Source organism: Somniosus microcephalus, chromosome 7 (genome assembly GCF_052327205.1).
Source record: "Somniosus microcephalus isolate GS21.2 chromosome 7, FLI_Smic_1.0, whole genome shotgun sequence".
In the NCBI taxonomy this organism is placed as follows: domain Eukaryota; kingdom Metazoa; phylum Chordata; class Chondrichthyes; order Squaliformes; family Somniosidae; genus Somniosus; species Somniosus microcephalus.
In genome coordinates, this window is record NC_140993.1 from 240508324 (window position 1) to 240521287 (window position 12964).

The 12964-nt window shown below is 44.8% G+C and overlaps 2 protein-coding genes across 2 annotated transcripts in view; one reads left to right on the top strand and one right to left on the bottom strand.

Moving 5' to 3' along the window:
- The window catches only part of LOC147115177 (fer-1-like protein 6), a 904394-nt gene that overhangs the window by 595412 nt on the left and 296018 nt on the right, over positions 1–12964 (top strand). The window lies entirely within an intron of this gene.
- Positions 1–12964, bottom strand: part of LOC147115183 (fer-1-like protein 6) — a gene marked incomplete at its 5' end in the record, with an annotated part of 214587 nt that overhangs the window by 6643 nt on the left and 194980 nt on the right. The window contains one exon of the mRNA XM_085993912.1: positions 7611–7774. Coding sequence (XP_085850038.1) covers positions 7611–7774 — 164 coding nt within the window. The remainder of the gene's footprint in view (positions 1–7610; positions 7775–12964) is intronic.

A 12964-nucleotide genomic window follows, 5' to 3' on the forward strand; every position in this document is an offset into this window, starting at 1 on the left:
GGCCGAGGGGAGGTGGAAAGACTTTTACTCAGTTTGAACGTTGGCGATAAGTTCTTGGAGGTATCTCTGCTATATTCGGAAGAGGTGGTGGTCTCATTCTTAAACTTGCCAGTTTATGTTGAGGACGATGTGCTAATCAAAAAGTTGGAGTCGTGGGACATTAAAATTTGCTCAGCAATAAAGAGGAGATACTATCCAGGAACACAGGTAGCAGATGGAACCCGTTACATAAAGGTGCAGTTCCCAAAGGGGGTAAAGTCATTACTGTACAGCATGAAATTCTAGACAATGGAAGGAGTGCAGTACTTCCGAGTACTGCATGATAACCAAGTGAAGGTTTGTTATTATTGTCTTGCACACGACCATCTTGTAAGAAACTGTCCAGACTTGTACTGTTATAATTGCAGTGAGTCTGGATACATCGCTCAGAGCTGCAAGGTGGAGAGCTGTGTGGTGTGTCACAAAGGCCCCACCCACTGTGAGTGTGAGGCAGAAGGAAGCTCTATGAGTGACGAGGAGATGGGAGAAGGAGCAGGAGGTGTGAGTGGAATGGCCGGAGGAGCGGAGCAGTCGGAGGGCACAGCTGGTAAATTGAAGGAGAAAAGAGCACAGGAAGAGGCAGAAAATTGCAGAGCAGAAAACAGGATGGAGATGGTGGAAAACACACCAAGTACAGTGGAAAAGAACAAAGACATCAGCGGGCAGCAAGGGTTCAGTGCAGACTCGAGCCTTAATACGGTTCAGCTCTCCCTAAAGAATCTGGTGTCCGCGGGGGGAGAGGAGGCAGGAGCGGGGTGCGTGATAAATGTAAGTACTCCAAAGAAAGACGGGGAGTCGGACATCTCGGTGAGCAGGAGGAGCCAAGACAAGGAGAGGGTGCAAGAGGCAGGAGCATTTAAAGGGGCAGCAGGACGGGAGCGGCGAGACAAAGATGCCAGAAGGGAGCAATATAGGTGCGCCATTGTCCCAGAGAGAGAAGGATCAGGGAGCAAGGGTCAGCGGTGGAGATGAGGTCGAAGGGAGTGACGCTGTTGGAGAAACCGCGATAGCAGGAAGACTCTCTATGGGAGATGATGTATCTGACGGGGAGCAGGCACAGAGGGATACAGAAGAGCTTAAGAGTGAGGAATTAGAGGGGGACAGAGACATGGAAGTGGGGGGTGTGGTGGCATCATGTGGAAAGAGAAAGGTTAGTGAGGGGCAGAAGGAGGGGGAAAGGGCAGCTCCTTGGCCCAAACTTAATGCAAGGAAGAGGCTGAAACAGCAGGGAAGGTTCAAACAGGAGGTGAAAAAGAGTCGGAGGCTGCAGGAAAAAGCAACAGCTGGCCAAAAAGTTGGGAAGGAGCATCAGAGGAGGGAAGGGCCAGAGATTAAATGATGGGGAGATTATCAGGCATACTTCCCTTCTTTGGAGCCATGATTACATTGGTCTCGATTAATGTGAACGGACTGAGGGGTGAGAAGAAATTGCAGCAGTTGTTGCAGGGTTTTAAAGGCAGGGACTTGGGGTCGATTTGCATTGACCCGTGGAGTCGGGATTGGAGGCGTGCGGGGGGTTAAAGTCCCGAATTCGGGGGTCCCGACACCATCCCACCCCCAACCCGCCTCCATGTAAGTTTCAAAGGAGGCGGGTACCCGCCCCACACTGGGACCCGCCTACCTGAGGCGGGAAGGGATTAGTGCCAATTAACTGCCTGTTAACAGCTAGTTAACAGGCAGTTTTTAGCCTAATCCCTATTTTGAATGTTGAAATGTGGGATTCCTGACAGCTCCAAACCACGCCAAGTTACAGGAGTCGGGCCGTCGGGTTGAAGGACTTGGAGGGGTCGAGATGTCGATGTTCAGGTGAGTGATGGGTGCATGAGTGCAAAGGTAAGTGTGTTTGGTGTGTGTAAAGTGTGTAAAGAAGTTTAAATTACCTGTACTTACCTTTACAGCCTTCCTTCCTTTAGGTTCGGGGAGTCCATCATCTCACCGGCACAGAACGCAGTATGGCTGCGATCTGTCAAAAGTTATAGCCTGCAGCTTTCTGTGCCAGTGAGATTTCTAATTGAGTCTGTGTAGAAGGACTCAGGTTAGAAGTAAGACTGTCAGTGTTTGACAGCTTCAAACAGCTGTGAAACGCTGATATTTCATCTGTCAAAACACCTTGACAGATGAAATTTCAGTCTGTGACGTCACCTGTTGCCAGGTGGCCCTTAATTGGCCTGCTGAGCCCGCTGGGCAGGCTCAACAAGGTCAATCAAGTTAAAATCATGTGGATTGGCCGCATCTCGATGGAGGTGGGACTACAACCCCGAAAGTTGTAGTCCCGCCTCCAACCCGACTTCTGAATGAAAATCACCCCCGTTGTGTCTGCAAGAAACCTTTTGGGATGAGGATATCCTAGAAAGAGTTCAGAAGGTTTGGAAGGGAGCGGTGTTTGCAAGTTGTGCAAACAAAAACAGTAGAGGGGTGGCTGTTTTGGTGAGTCCGTCTCATGAGTTTTTATTGAAGGTTTTGGAAGCATTTGGTTTCGGGGAAAATTTCAATAAAATGTTTTTGAAATCGATTAAACTTCTCCCTAGGTTTTATAAGGGGGTTGTAGAGACTTGGGCTCACTTTTTAAAAAGTGTGCAGTTTATGCCCAAGGGGCCTGAGGAATTTTTAGAACAGCCCTTATTTTTGAACAGGTGGGTCAACATCGAAGGAGAAGATTTATTTAATCAAGCTTTTATAAAAGCTGGTATTATATGTGTGAAAGATGTATTATACGAGGTAATTCCAGGTTGGTTGCCGGAAGCGATAGTGAGGGACATGGTGTGGGAGGAGGATCAGGAGGTAGAGGAAAAAGCAATAGGGATCATGTATGAGAAGATTGTGAGGGCAATGCCACAGGATTGGATGGAAGAAATAAATGCGGAAATCTCCAAAGGAAGTAAAATGCGTCCCGCTTTTCCATGCTTTCTGCTGGAGAAAGGGGGAGAGTTGGTCCAATTTGACAACAGTAATACTCGAGATTTCTATGAGGTATTTAGAGATTGGAGATTCAAGACACCTGCTGGTCAGGAGTTTTGGCAGAGTATATACCCACAGCTGGAATTCAACAGGATTTGGGAGGGAGTGTGGGCGAATTTTAAATGTCCAGAGTGGATTGAACTGGATTTCAAATTGGCTCATAACAGGATTTTTACCATGACGGTCTTGTGCAAGATTGGACGAGTGGAGCCGGCAACTTGCCCAGTGTGTGGGATATGGGATGAGACTCTGTCCCATTTACTGGTGTTATGTCCACAGTTAAATGATTTTAAGTACTATGTTCGACAGTTGTGTGAAGCTTTTTTGCTGGGTGGGGACTGAAGAGCAAGAATGGGAATCCTGTGGGACTCAATTTTGAGATGGGGATTGCAGGAGAGTCTGCCTGAGTCTAGCGGAGCGGCAATTCATTTAATGTTCAGTTTGGCTAGATTCGTGATTGTGCAAAGAAGGAATGCTCTGTTTTTTAAGGGGAGGAGAATCAATCTGAAAGAGTATTTTAAATACAAGCTAAAAGATCATTATAAGGCTCTGTGGATGTTTTATTCAGAAAGGAATTTAAAGATAGTATTTTACAATCAATTTTTAAAGCACAATTGATTAATATATGTTACAGGAGACAAATTAAACTTCAGGTTTTGATGTTAAAATGTGGTGGCAGAATGGCTGTGCAGATGATACAATGAAATGATCACGATGTTGTAAATGTTCTTAATGTTCAATAAAGTATATTAATAAAAAAAGTGGGCAGCACACTCGCCTCTGAGTCAGAAGGTTGTGGGTTCAAGCCCCACTCCAGAGACTTGAGCACGAAAATCCAGGCTGACACTCCAGTGCAGTGCAGAGGGAGTGCTGCACTATTGGAGGTGCCATCTTTCAGATGAGACGTTAAACCGAGGCCCCGTCTGCCCTGTCAGGTGGACGTAAAAGATCCCATGGCACTATTTTGTCCTGGCCAATATTTATCCCTCAATCAACATCACTAAAACAGTTTATCTGGTCAGTATCACATTGCTGTTTGTGGGAGCTTGCTGTGCGCAAATTGGCTGCTGCGTTTCCCACATTACAACAGTGACTACACTCCAAAAGTACTTCATTGGCTGTAAAGTGCTTTGAGACGTCCAGTGGTTGTGAAAGGCGCTATATAAATGCAAGTCTTTCTTTCTTTTACTCTCTTCATTACAATCCTTCTTTATTTTAATCAATTACTACTCGGACTGTTCCTCTTAAACTCCAAACCTGCTATCCTATATGCTCTTTCCGCTTCCCTCCATCCTCACTGTGTTGAAATCGAGACTTGTCACCACATCTTCTACAATGACTCATATTATCCTCCGATGGTGGATCTTCTTCCCTCCCTTAGTTTTCCCTCCTTTCTATAATCAATACATTTAAAAAACCCAAACTCTGGGTCACCTAATGGTTACTTATTGATTTATCACATTTTCTCGCCAACTTTTTCACCCTCGGTGATTTTCTGCACCATAGGCCCAAGCCCTTGATCTGTGTTTCTCAGTAACAGAAACCAATGCTGTTGGCCAAATGGTTAGCTAATGGTCATGAATTAAAATGTACTGGCACAAATATTCTTCTTAGGGATGGCCATCGTGCAGTCTCAACCAGTTAGTTTTCCCTGTTCCAATGAAATTCGGCTGGAGTCTGCTCTATAGAAACATGTTATTGCGGTTAGGAAATGGTAGGATATGTAGAGGATACCTAATGGGAGACAGTGGGCCATCTCGCTTATTCTATGAATCAGGAACCCTTAATAATTCAAGAGTGAGTTTATGACGATTTTCTTCATGAATTAAGTAAACTGGATTTACACAATTCCTTGCTGTGTATTTATTCCCATAAGTGTTTTATTTTTAATTTAATTTTACTCAATATTATTACAAGCATGTCAAGGCTTTGGAGAGGGTTTAGAGGAGATTTACTAGAATGGTACCAGGGATGAGGGACTTCAGTTATGTGGAGAAATGAGAGAAGATCGGATTGTTTTCTTTAGAGCAGAGAAGGTTAAGGGGAGATTTAATATAGGTGTTCAAAATGTTGAGGGGTATTGATAGAGTACATAGGGAGAAACTGTTTCTACGATCATAGGGTCAATAGCCAGAGGGCACAGATTTAAGATAATTGGCAAAAGAACCAGAGGGGAGATGAGGAGAATTTATTTTTATGCAGCGAGTTATGATGATCTGGAATGCATTACCTGAAAGGGTGGTGGCATCAGATTCAATAGTAACTTTCAAAAGCAAATTGGACAAATACAGGAAAAGGAATAATTTACAGGGCTACGGGGAAAGAGCAGGTGAGTGAGATGAATTGGATAGATCTTTCAAAGAGCCGGCACCAGCACAGTGGGCTGAATGGCCTCCTCCTGTGCTGTATGATTCTAGGTAGGATGACTTAATACTCTTTTTGACAAGGTCCCACATGGCAGGCTGGTCAGAAAATTTAAAGCCCATGGAATACAAGGGAAAGTGGCAAGTTGCATCCAAAATTGGTCAGTGACAGGCAGAAAAGCATAATGGTCGATGGGTGTTCTTGTGACTGGAAGGCTGTTTCCAGTGGGGTTCCACAGGGCTCAGTACTAGGTCCCTTGCTTTGTGGTATACATCAATGATTTAGACTTCAATGTAGGGGGCATGATTAAGAAGTTTGTAGATGATACAAAAATTGGCCGTGTGGTTGATAGTGAGGATGAAAGCTGTAGACTGCAGGAGGATATCGATGGAGTGGTCAGGTAGGCAGAAAGGTGGCAAATGGAATTCAATCCGGAGAAGTGTGAGGTAATGCATTTGGGGAGGGCTAACAAGGCAAGGGAATACACAATACGTGGTAGGGTACTGAGAAATGTAGAGGAACAGAGGGACCTTGGAGTACATGTCCACAGATCCCTGAAGGTAGCAGGACAGGTAGATAAGGTGGTTAAGAAGGCATACAGGATACATTTCTTTATTAGCCAAGGCATAGAATACAAGAGCAGGGAGGTTATGCTTCAACTGTATAAAACACTAGTTAGGCCACAGCTAGAGTACTGCATACAGTTCTGGTCACCACATTACAGGAAAGATGTGATTGCACTAGAGAGGGTACAGAGGAGATTTATGAGGATGTTGCCGGGAATAGAGAGTTTTAGCTATGAGGAAAGATTGGATAGACTGGGGTTGTTTTCTTTGGAGCAGAGGAGGCTGAGCAGAGATTTAATTGAGGTGTATAAAATTATGAGGAGCCTAGATAGAGTGGATAGAAAGGACCTATTTCCCTTAGCAGAGCGGTCAATAACCAGGGGGCATAGATTTAAAGTAATTGGTAGAAGGATTAGAGGGGAGTTGTGGAGAACAATTTTCACCCAGAGGGTTGGGGGGGTGGGTGGCGGGAGGGGTCTGTACCTCACTGCCTGAAAGGGTGGTAGAGGCAGAAACCCTCATCACATTTAAAATGTACTTGGATATGCACTTGAAGTGCTGCAACCTACAGGGCTACGGACCAAGACCAGGAAAGTGGGATTAGGCTGGATAGCGCTTTTTCGGCCGGCACAGACACGATGGGCCAAATGGTCTCCTTCTGTGCCGTAAATTTCTATGATTCTATGATACTCCCTAATGTGAGTTATTTGATATCTGCCTCCTCAATCCCAAGGTGTCTGCTCACCATCCTGAAAAAAAACAAATATATATATTTTTTATATTTTCTCTTGGGATTTATTTATTATGGCAAAGCATTTATTGCCCATCTATGATTGCTTTGAGGGCATTTATAGTCAACCAAATATTGTGGGGCTGAAGTCACATGTAGGCCAGACCAGGTAGATGTGGCAGGTTCTCTTGCTGAATTCAATTTCAGAATTTACCCTGGGTGGGATTATAAACTCATGACCTCCGGGTTACTCGTCCAGTACCATACTCTACTAATTAAGCAGTAGACACCTCTAGCCTAAACAAGTGGCTGTGGAATAACACTCCAGTATAAGCCACTGCCTTAAAGGGGGGGACAGAAAGGAAATTGAGTGGAAATTAAATATACGAGTTAGCACTCTGTTGATTAATTCTATCCAGCAGAATGTGGTAGAGCTTGAGCTAAAAAATGCAGGTCTAGAAATTCGTTCGGGCCAGTTTTCAAGTGTCAAAATGGGCGCAGGGAACAATCCCTGTGCCTGAAAGGAGGCCCGAAGATCGTGGAAAATTGGTCCTCGGGCCTCATCTAAAGAATGGTGGTGAGCTGTCGCCACCTGTCACACCTCCACAGGCAGCTCGCCCAGCTGAACAATCGAACTTTGGACTGCCTGAGGAGAGCGGGAAGGGGGCTCATCGCAGCCAGCAGAAACGCACGGTATTTTGAATGGGCTGCGCTGCCCCTTAAAGCGGCCACACACCCAAATAAAATGAAAGGGAACATTGGTAGAGACTGCCCAACTCACTTTACTCATGGCTAATAGAGAGGAGACTTTCTCTGGGTAAATCAAACTCAGCTTGCCAATGAGAAAGGGAAAGTTGTCTAACTCACTGCATCACTCAGTCCCCTATTTCTTTTTCATGTGGTAGAAGTTTAGTTTAATTTTATTTATTACGGATAGGAAGTACTGTACTTACAGTGAGGTCACCTGACTTTTCTAAAGGCCACCAACCCCGCAGACGTTTTTGCTGAAATATGGAGATAAGTTTAGTCTCAGAATCCTCTGCGATCATATCCAAGTCACATTTCTTAGCTGCTTTTGCACCATTAGGAAATCCATTCAGATCAAGTTCCACAGATCCTACAAACAGAAGGGGTCAGAAAAATACAAATGCACATGAAAAACTGCTTACATTGGATAAGTCCCTTCAGGTTATGGACAATGTTGTGAAGTGAATATTTTATCCATTCCCTTTTTTCAATCGTCTCTACATTTTAAATCCTACATTTTTTTCCCCGCAGTTACCGTGCATCACCACATTCTCCACCAGTGGGGAAGCCAGGCCAACAGTCAACAGAAGAAGCAGGGAAAATAACCAATGAATTTGTGGCAACATTTACATTCAGGATGCTTGGAAGGAGCTGGTTTAACTTGGAAGGAGCTGGATGAAAATTACTACCAATCATTTAAAAAATCTGAGATTCATTCCCCTGAAGATGTAAAAATGACTTTGCCTCAGAATCTATTTGGGCAGAAAAATAAGTCACTGATAATGGCACTAACTTTATTCATTCACATTCACGACAACAGTAAAATATACCTGTAAATGTCGAGAGGTGTGCAATCAGTGACCCAGCAGAGCACAAGGGGAAGCTAGATAAGTACATGAGGGAGAAAGGAATAGAAGGATATGCTGATAGGGTGAGATGAAGAGGTGTGGGAGGAGGCTTATGTGGAGCATAAACACCGGCATGGACCAGTTGGGGTGAATGGGCCATTTCTGTGCTGTAAATTCTATGGGGGCGATTTTCCCTGGATACCTTAGGCGGAAAGAGCTTCCAAGGTGGCCAAGATGGGGTCTTAAGCTGAAAAAATGTTTTTGCCCGCATTTTACGCAAGACGCCATCTTGGCAAAGGAGTTGAAGCTTGCACTAGGAATGGCCGCCCGAAGGATCGTTAGGGGGTTGACTGCCACTTAAGTTGCCTGCTAGCGCTCATTAAGGAGGCTGCACGGCAGTTTGGTGGCCAGCGCGTGACCTAACGCCCCCTCCTAATAGCAACCAGCTGATTGGGAGTAAACGAGTCGTTGCTGAGGATTTTGAGCGCTACTTAAAGGTATATCCCCTTTTACTGTTCACTTGCTGCTGGAGTTTTGAAGAGGACTTTTGAGACACATCGGGAGACTTTGTGGGACACATTGTCAAGACTTCACCAACACTCGAGCAACATTTATTCTGGAAATTCTCTGAGGACTTCACCTATAAAGAGTAAGTGCTGTGCTACTCTCTCTCTTATTGGACACCTTATAGGAGTCACCAGGAGAAAGGGAGTGCTTGGTCATCGCTATCGTGCTAGGGGTCCCCCTTGGTCTGCAGGAGGAATGGGAGGAGGATGAGGACATGAGGCCGGGCAGAGCAGCACCAGCTGCTGCAGGAGGGAGGGACAGGAGGCCGAGGTGGACTCCTTCCCCCATCTGCGGGTACAGGACATCCCCCCTCCTCCAGGACCTCCAGTGCCACGTTTGAGAACCTGTGTGTCCTCTCACTTGGTCCCTTAGCCATCCTGAAATGTGCCGCTGTGTGTCAGCCAGCACACTCCACACCTTCAGTGGAAGTGGGTGCGTCGAGCCCACATATACTGCTTCACGAAAATTGTGTCTAATCAGCACTTGAGTGCTATACCTGCAGGTGTCTGCTTTAGCACCTCCAAGCAACTTCAAATTATGGTAATCAGCAATTAGGACCAAAATTGCATGCTAAAACCAGACTTTCAAAGAGGCGCGTGTTATTAGCACAACATCCATTTAGCACCCATTTTTGCCCTTTCACCAAAATAAACCCCTATGCAGTGAGTTATGATGATCTGGAATGCACTGCCTGAAAGAGTGGTGGAAGCAGATTCAATAGTAACTTTCAAAAGGGAATTGGATAAATACTTGAAGGAGAAAAAATTGCAGGGCTATGGGGAAAGAACAGGGGAGTGGGATTATTTGGATAGCTCCAGAGGCACGGTGGACCAAATGGCCTCCTTCTGTGCTATATCATTCTATGATTCTTTCTGAGCCCAGAAATGACACCATGAGCTAAGTGGTTACCTGTCCATGCTGGGAGGGATCCTTCTTCATAGCTTCATGCCACTTTTGTAGGAGAAACTAGGGCAGGATGGGATGGGCAGATTAGAAGATTTCCCTGGTGGTGTCATCACCACTACCGTGAGTTGAACAAAGAGGTCAGAGGACAAATTTGAATAGTTGAATTTGGAACTATAATGGGGCAGAAATTCCTCCCCAAACGCGTAAGTACGGAAGGGGTACTCACGCGTCTGGCCGGAGGAAATGCCGGTTTTTAGCATGCACAGCGCATGCGCTGAAAACCGGCATTTCCTCTCCTCCAGCCCAAGAGTTGAAGAGGCTAGCACGTGCGCTGTAGGGGGCAGCGCGTGTGTCTTGGATTTCCTCTGTTTTGGGGGATTTGCGCATGTGTAAAGGCCTCCGGTCTTTACGCTTGTAAAAAGCACACGTAAGTATTTATTTTTACAGGTAAGTGGTGTTTTAGTGTAATTTAGAATTTTTTTTCCCACAGGTTTATTATTTTAAAGAATCTACAATAAGGTAAGTTTAGTTTTAGACCCTTTTTATTAAAAATTTATTTTTTTCAAAAAAAAAATTATTGTTTAAATTATTTTTTTTAACTTATTTATACTTAATTTAATGATTGGGATTTTAAAAAATTTTTTATTTAAAGTTTAAATAGTGTTTTGGGCCCGCGTAGTTTTCATGAGTTTGACAGTTCTTACTCTCAAACTCATGAATGAACCTTCCCCTCCCCTGATTGGTTGTACAGTGCTCACCTGATCCCAGCCAGCACATCGCACTAACTACGCCGCTGGATCAGGTAAGCACTGCGCGCTGACATCTGAACCGGGCCTGTCACAGGAAATGCAAGCAGGCCCGGGCTTCAGATGTCAGCGCGCAGGGTGAGTGCAGATCGGGGGCTTGCACCTGCGGGAAGCCCCCGACCCAAATTTTTGGCCCAATATCTACAAACACATTGCCACAAGATCCCAGGAGGCCAATCAGAGAATCTGGATGAATTCTAGAATAAGGAAAATAATGCGATGGACACCAATATTGAATACTTCCATTTTTTTAAAGATAAAAATGATCTGACAATCGATCCCATTGAAATTATTTACTTCAGAATTGTGGGTAAGTGAGCTAAGGGTGTATTCAAACAGCAACCCTTGCTGATTTTTTCCCCTCCCTAGAAGGGTGCTAAGGCCAATTGTTGTATCTCTATTACATGATGCTATCCAAGAGGTTTTGCCTTCAATTAAATGTGGGAAATGAAGTCTCTAACATGAACACTGTTTTCTAAATAAGCAAATTCTGACCCAATTTAGATTTTGATCAGCTTTATCTCTACTCTGGATACAACACTAAAGTAGAATTGAGGAAAACTAACTGAACCGGTTTCATACCCTGGATAATGCCAACAACTAGCATTTCTGTAATCTTTACCCAAAACATCAAACTATCTCCCTACTTACAGAGATGCTCACACACTTGCTGCGTATGTCCAGCGTTTGCTGTTTTTATTTCTGACTTCCAGCATTTGCAATTAGCGTGGTAGGTTTTCCCCTGGAGTTACGCTGGGAAGCCCTGTTTCTGAGCTGCGGCACTATTTCCAGGATGTCCCATCAGAACTGATGGGATGGGAGGAGGTTATAACATGCCCACCTATACACAAGTGGGCACATTGAAATAATAAGGGAATGACAAAAATACGTCATCCAACGTATAATCCGCCATTTATGCCATTGCAATGCTGGCCTGAGGGATCCCGATTCATCACCGGCATTTACTGCAAGGGTCACTTCAAATGTAAGTTCCCCAAAAACCGATGTCATCAATTTTTTTTAAATGTACTTGTACTTGGGATGTGGACAATGCTAGCAAAGTGGTGTTTATTGCCCATCCCTAGTTGCCCTGAAGAACCAATCACGTAGTGTGGGACTGGAGATATATGTTGGCCAGGCCGGCTAAAGTTCGAACGGCTCGCTTCCCTAAAGGACATTAGTAGGCCAGTTGAGTTTTGACAACAAAATGAACATAAGAACATAAGAAGTAGGAGCAGGAGTAGGCCATACGGCCCCTCGGGCCTGCTCCGCCATTCAATAGGATCATGGCTGATCCGAACCTAGACTCACGTCCACTTCCCTGCCCACTCCCCGTAACCCCGAATTCCCTTATCAGCTAGGAAACTGTCTATCTCCATTTTAAATTTATTTAATGTCGCAGCTTCCACAGCTCTCTGAGGTAGCAAATTCCATAGATTTACTACCCTCTGAGTGAAGAAGTTTCTCCTCATCTCAGTTTTGAAAGGGCAGCCCCTTATTCTAAGATTATGCCCCCTAGTTCTAGTCTCACCCATCAGTGGAAACATCCTCACTGCATCCACCCGATCAAGCCCCCTCACAATCTTATATGTTTCGATAAGATCGCCTCTCATTCTTCTGAATTCCAATGAGTAGAGGCCCAACCTACTCAACCTTTCCTCATAAGTCAACCCCCTCATCTCCGGAATCAACTGAGTGAACCTTCTCTGAACTGCCTCGAGAGCAAGTATATCTTTTCTTAAATATGGAAACCAAAACTGTACGCAGTATTCCAGGTGTGGCCTCACCAGTACCCTGTATAACTGAAGCAAGACTTCCCTGCTTTTATACTCCATCCCCCTTGCAATAAAAGCCAAGATTCCATTGGCCTTCCTGATCACCTGCTGTACCTGCATACTAACCTTCTGTGTTTCATGCACCAGGATCCCCAGATCCCTTTGTACTGTAGCACTTTGCAGTTTCTTTCCATTTAGATAATAACTTGCTCTTTGATTTTTTTCTGCCAAAGTGCATAACCTCACACTTTTCAACGTTATATTCCATCTGCCAAATTTCTGCCCACTCACTTAGCCTGTCTATGTCCTTTTGCAGGTTTTTTATGTCCTCCTCACTCACTGCTTTCCCTCCCATCTTTGTATCATCGGCAAACTTGGATACGTTGCACTCGGTCCCTTCCTCCAAATCGTTAATATAGATTGTAAAGAGTTGGGGTCCCAGCACTGACCCCTGCGGAACACCACTTGTCACTGATTGCCAACCTGAGAATGAACCATTTATCCCAACTCTCTGTTTTCTGTTAGATAGCCAATCTTCCACCCATGCCAGTATATTACCCCCAATCCCGTGATTTTTTATCTTGTACAGTAATCTTTTGTGTGGCACCTTGTCAAATGCCTTTTGGAAGTCCAAATACACCACATCCACTGGTTCCCC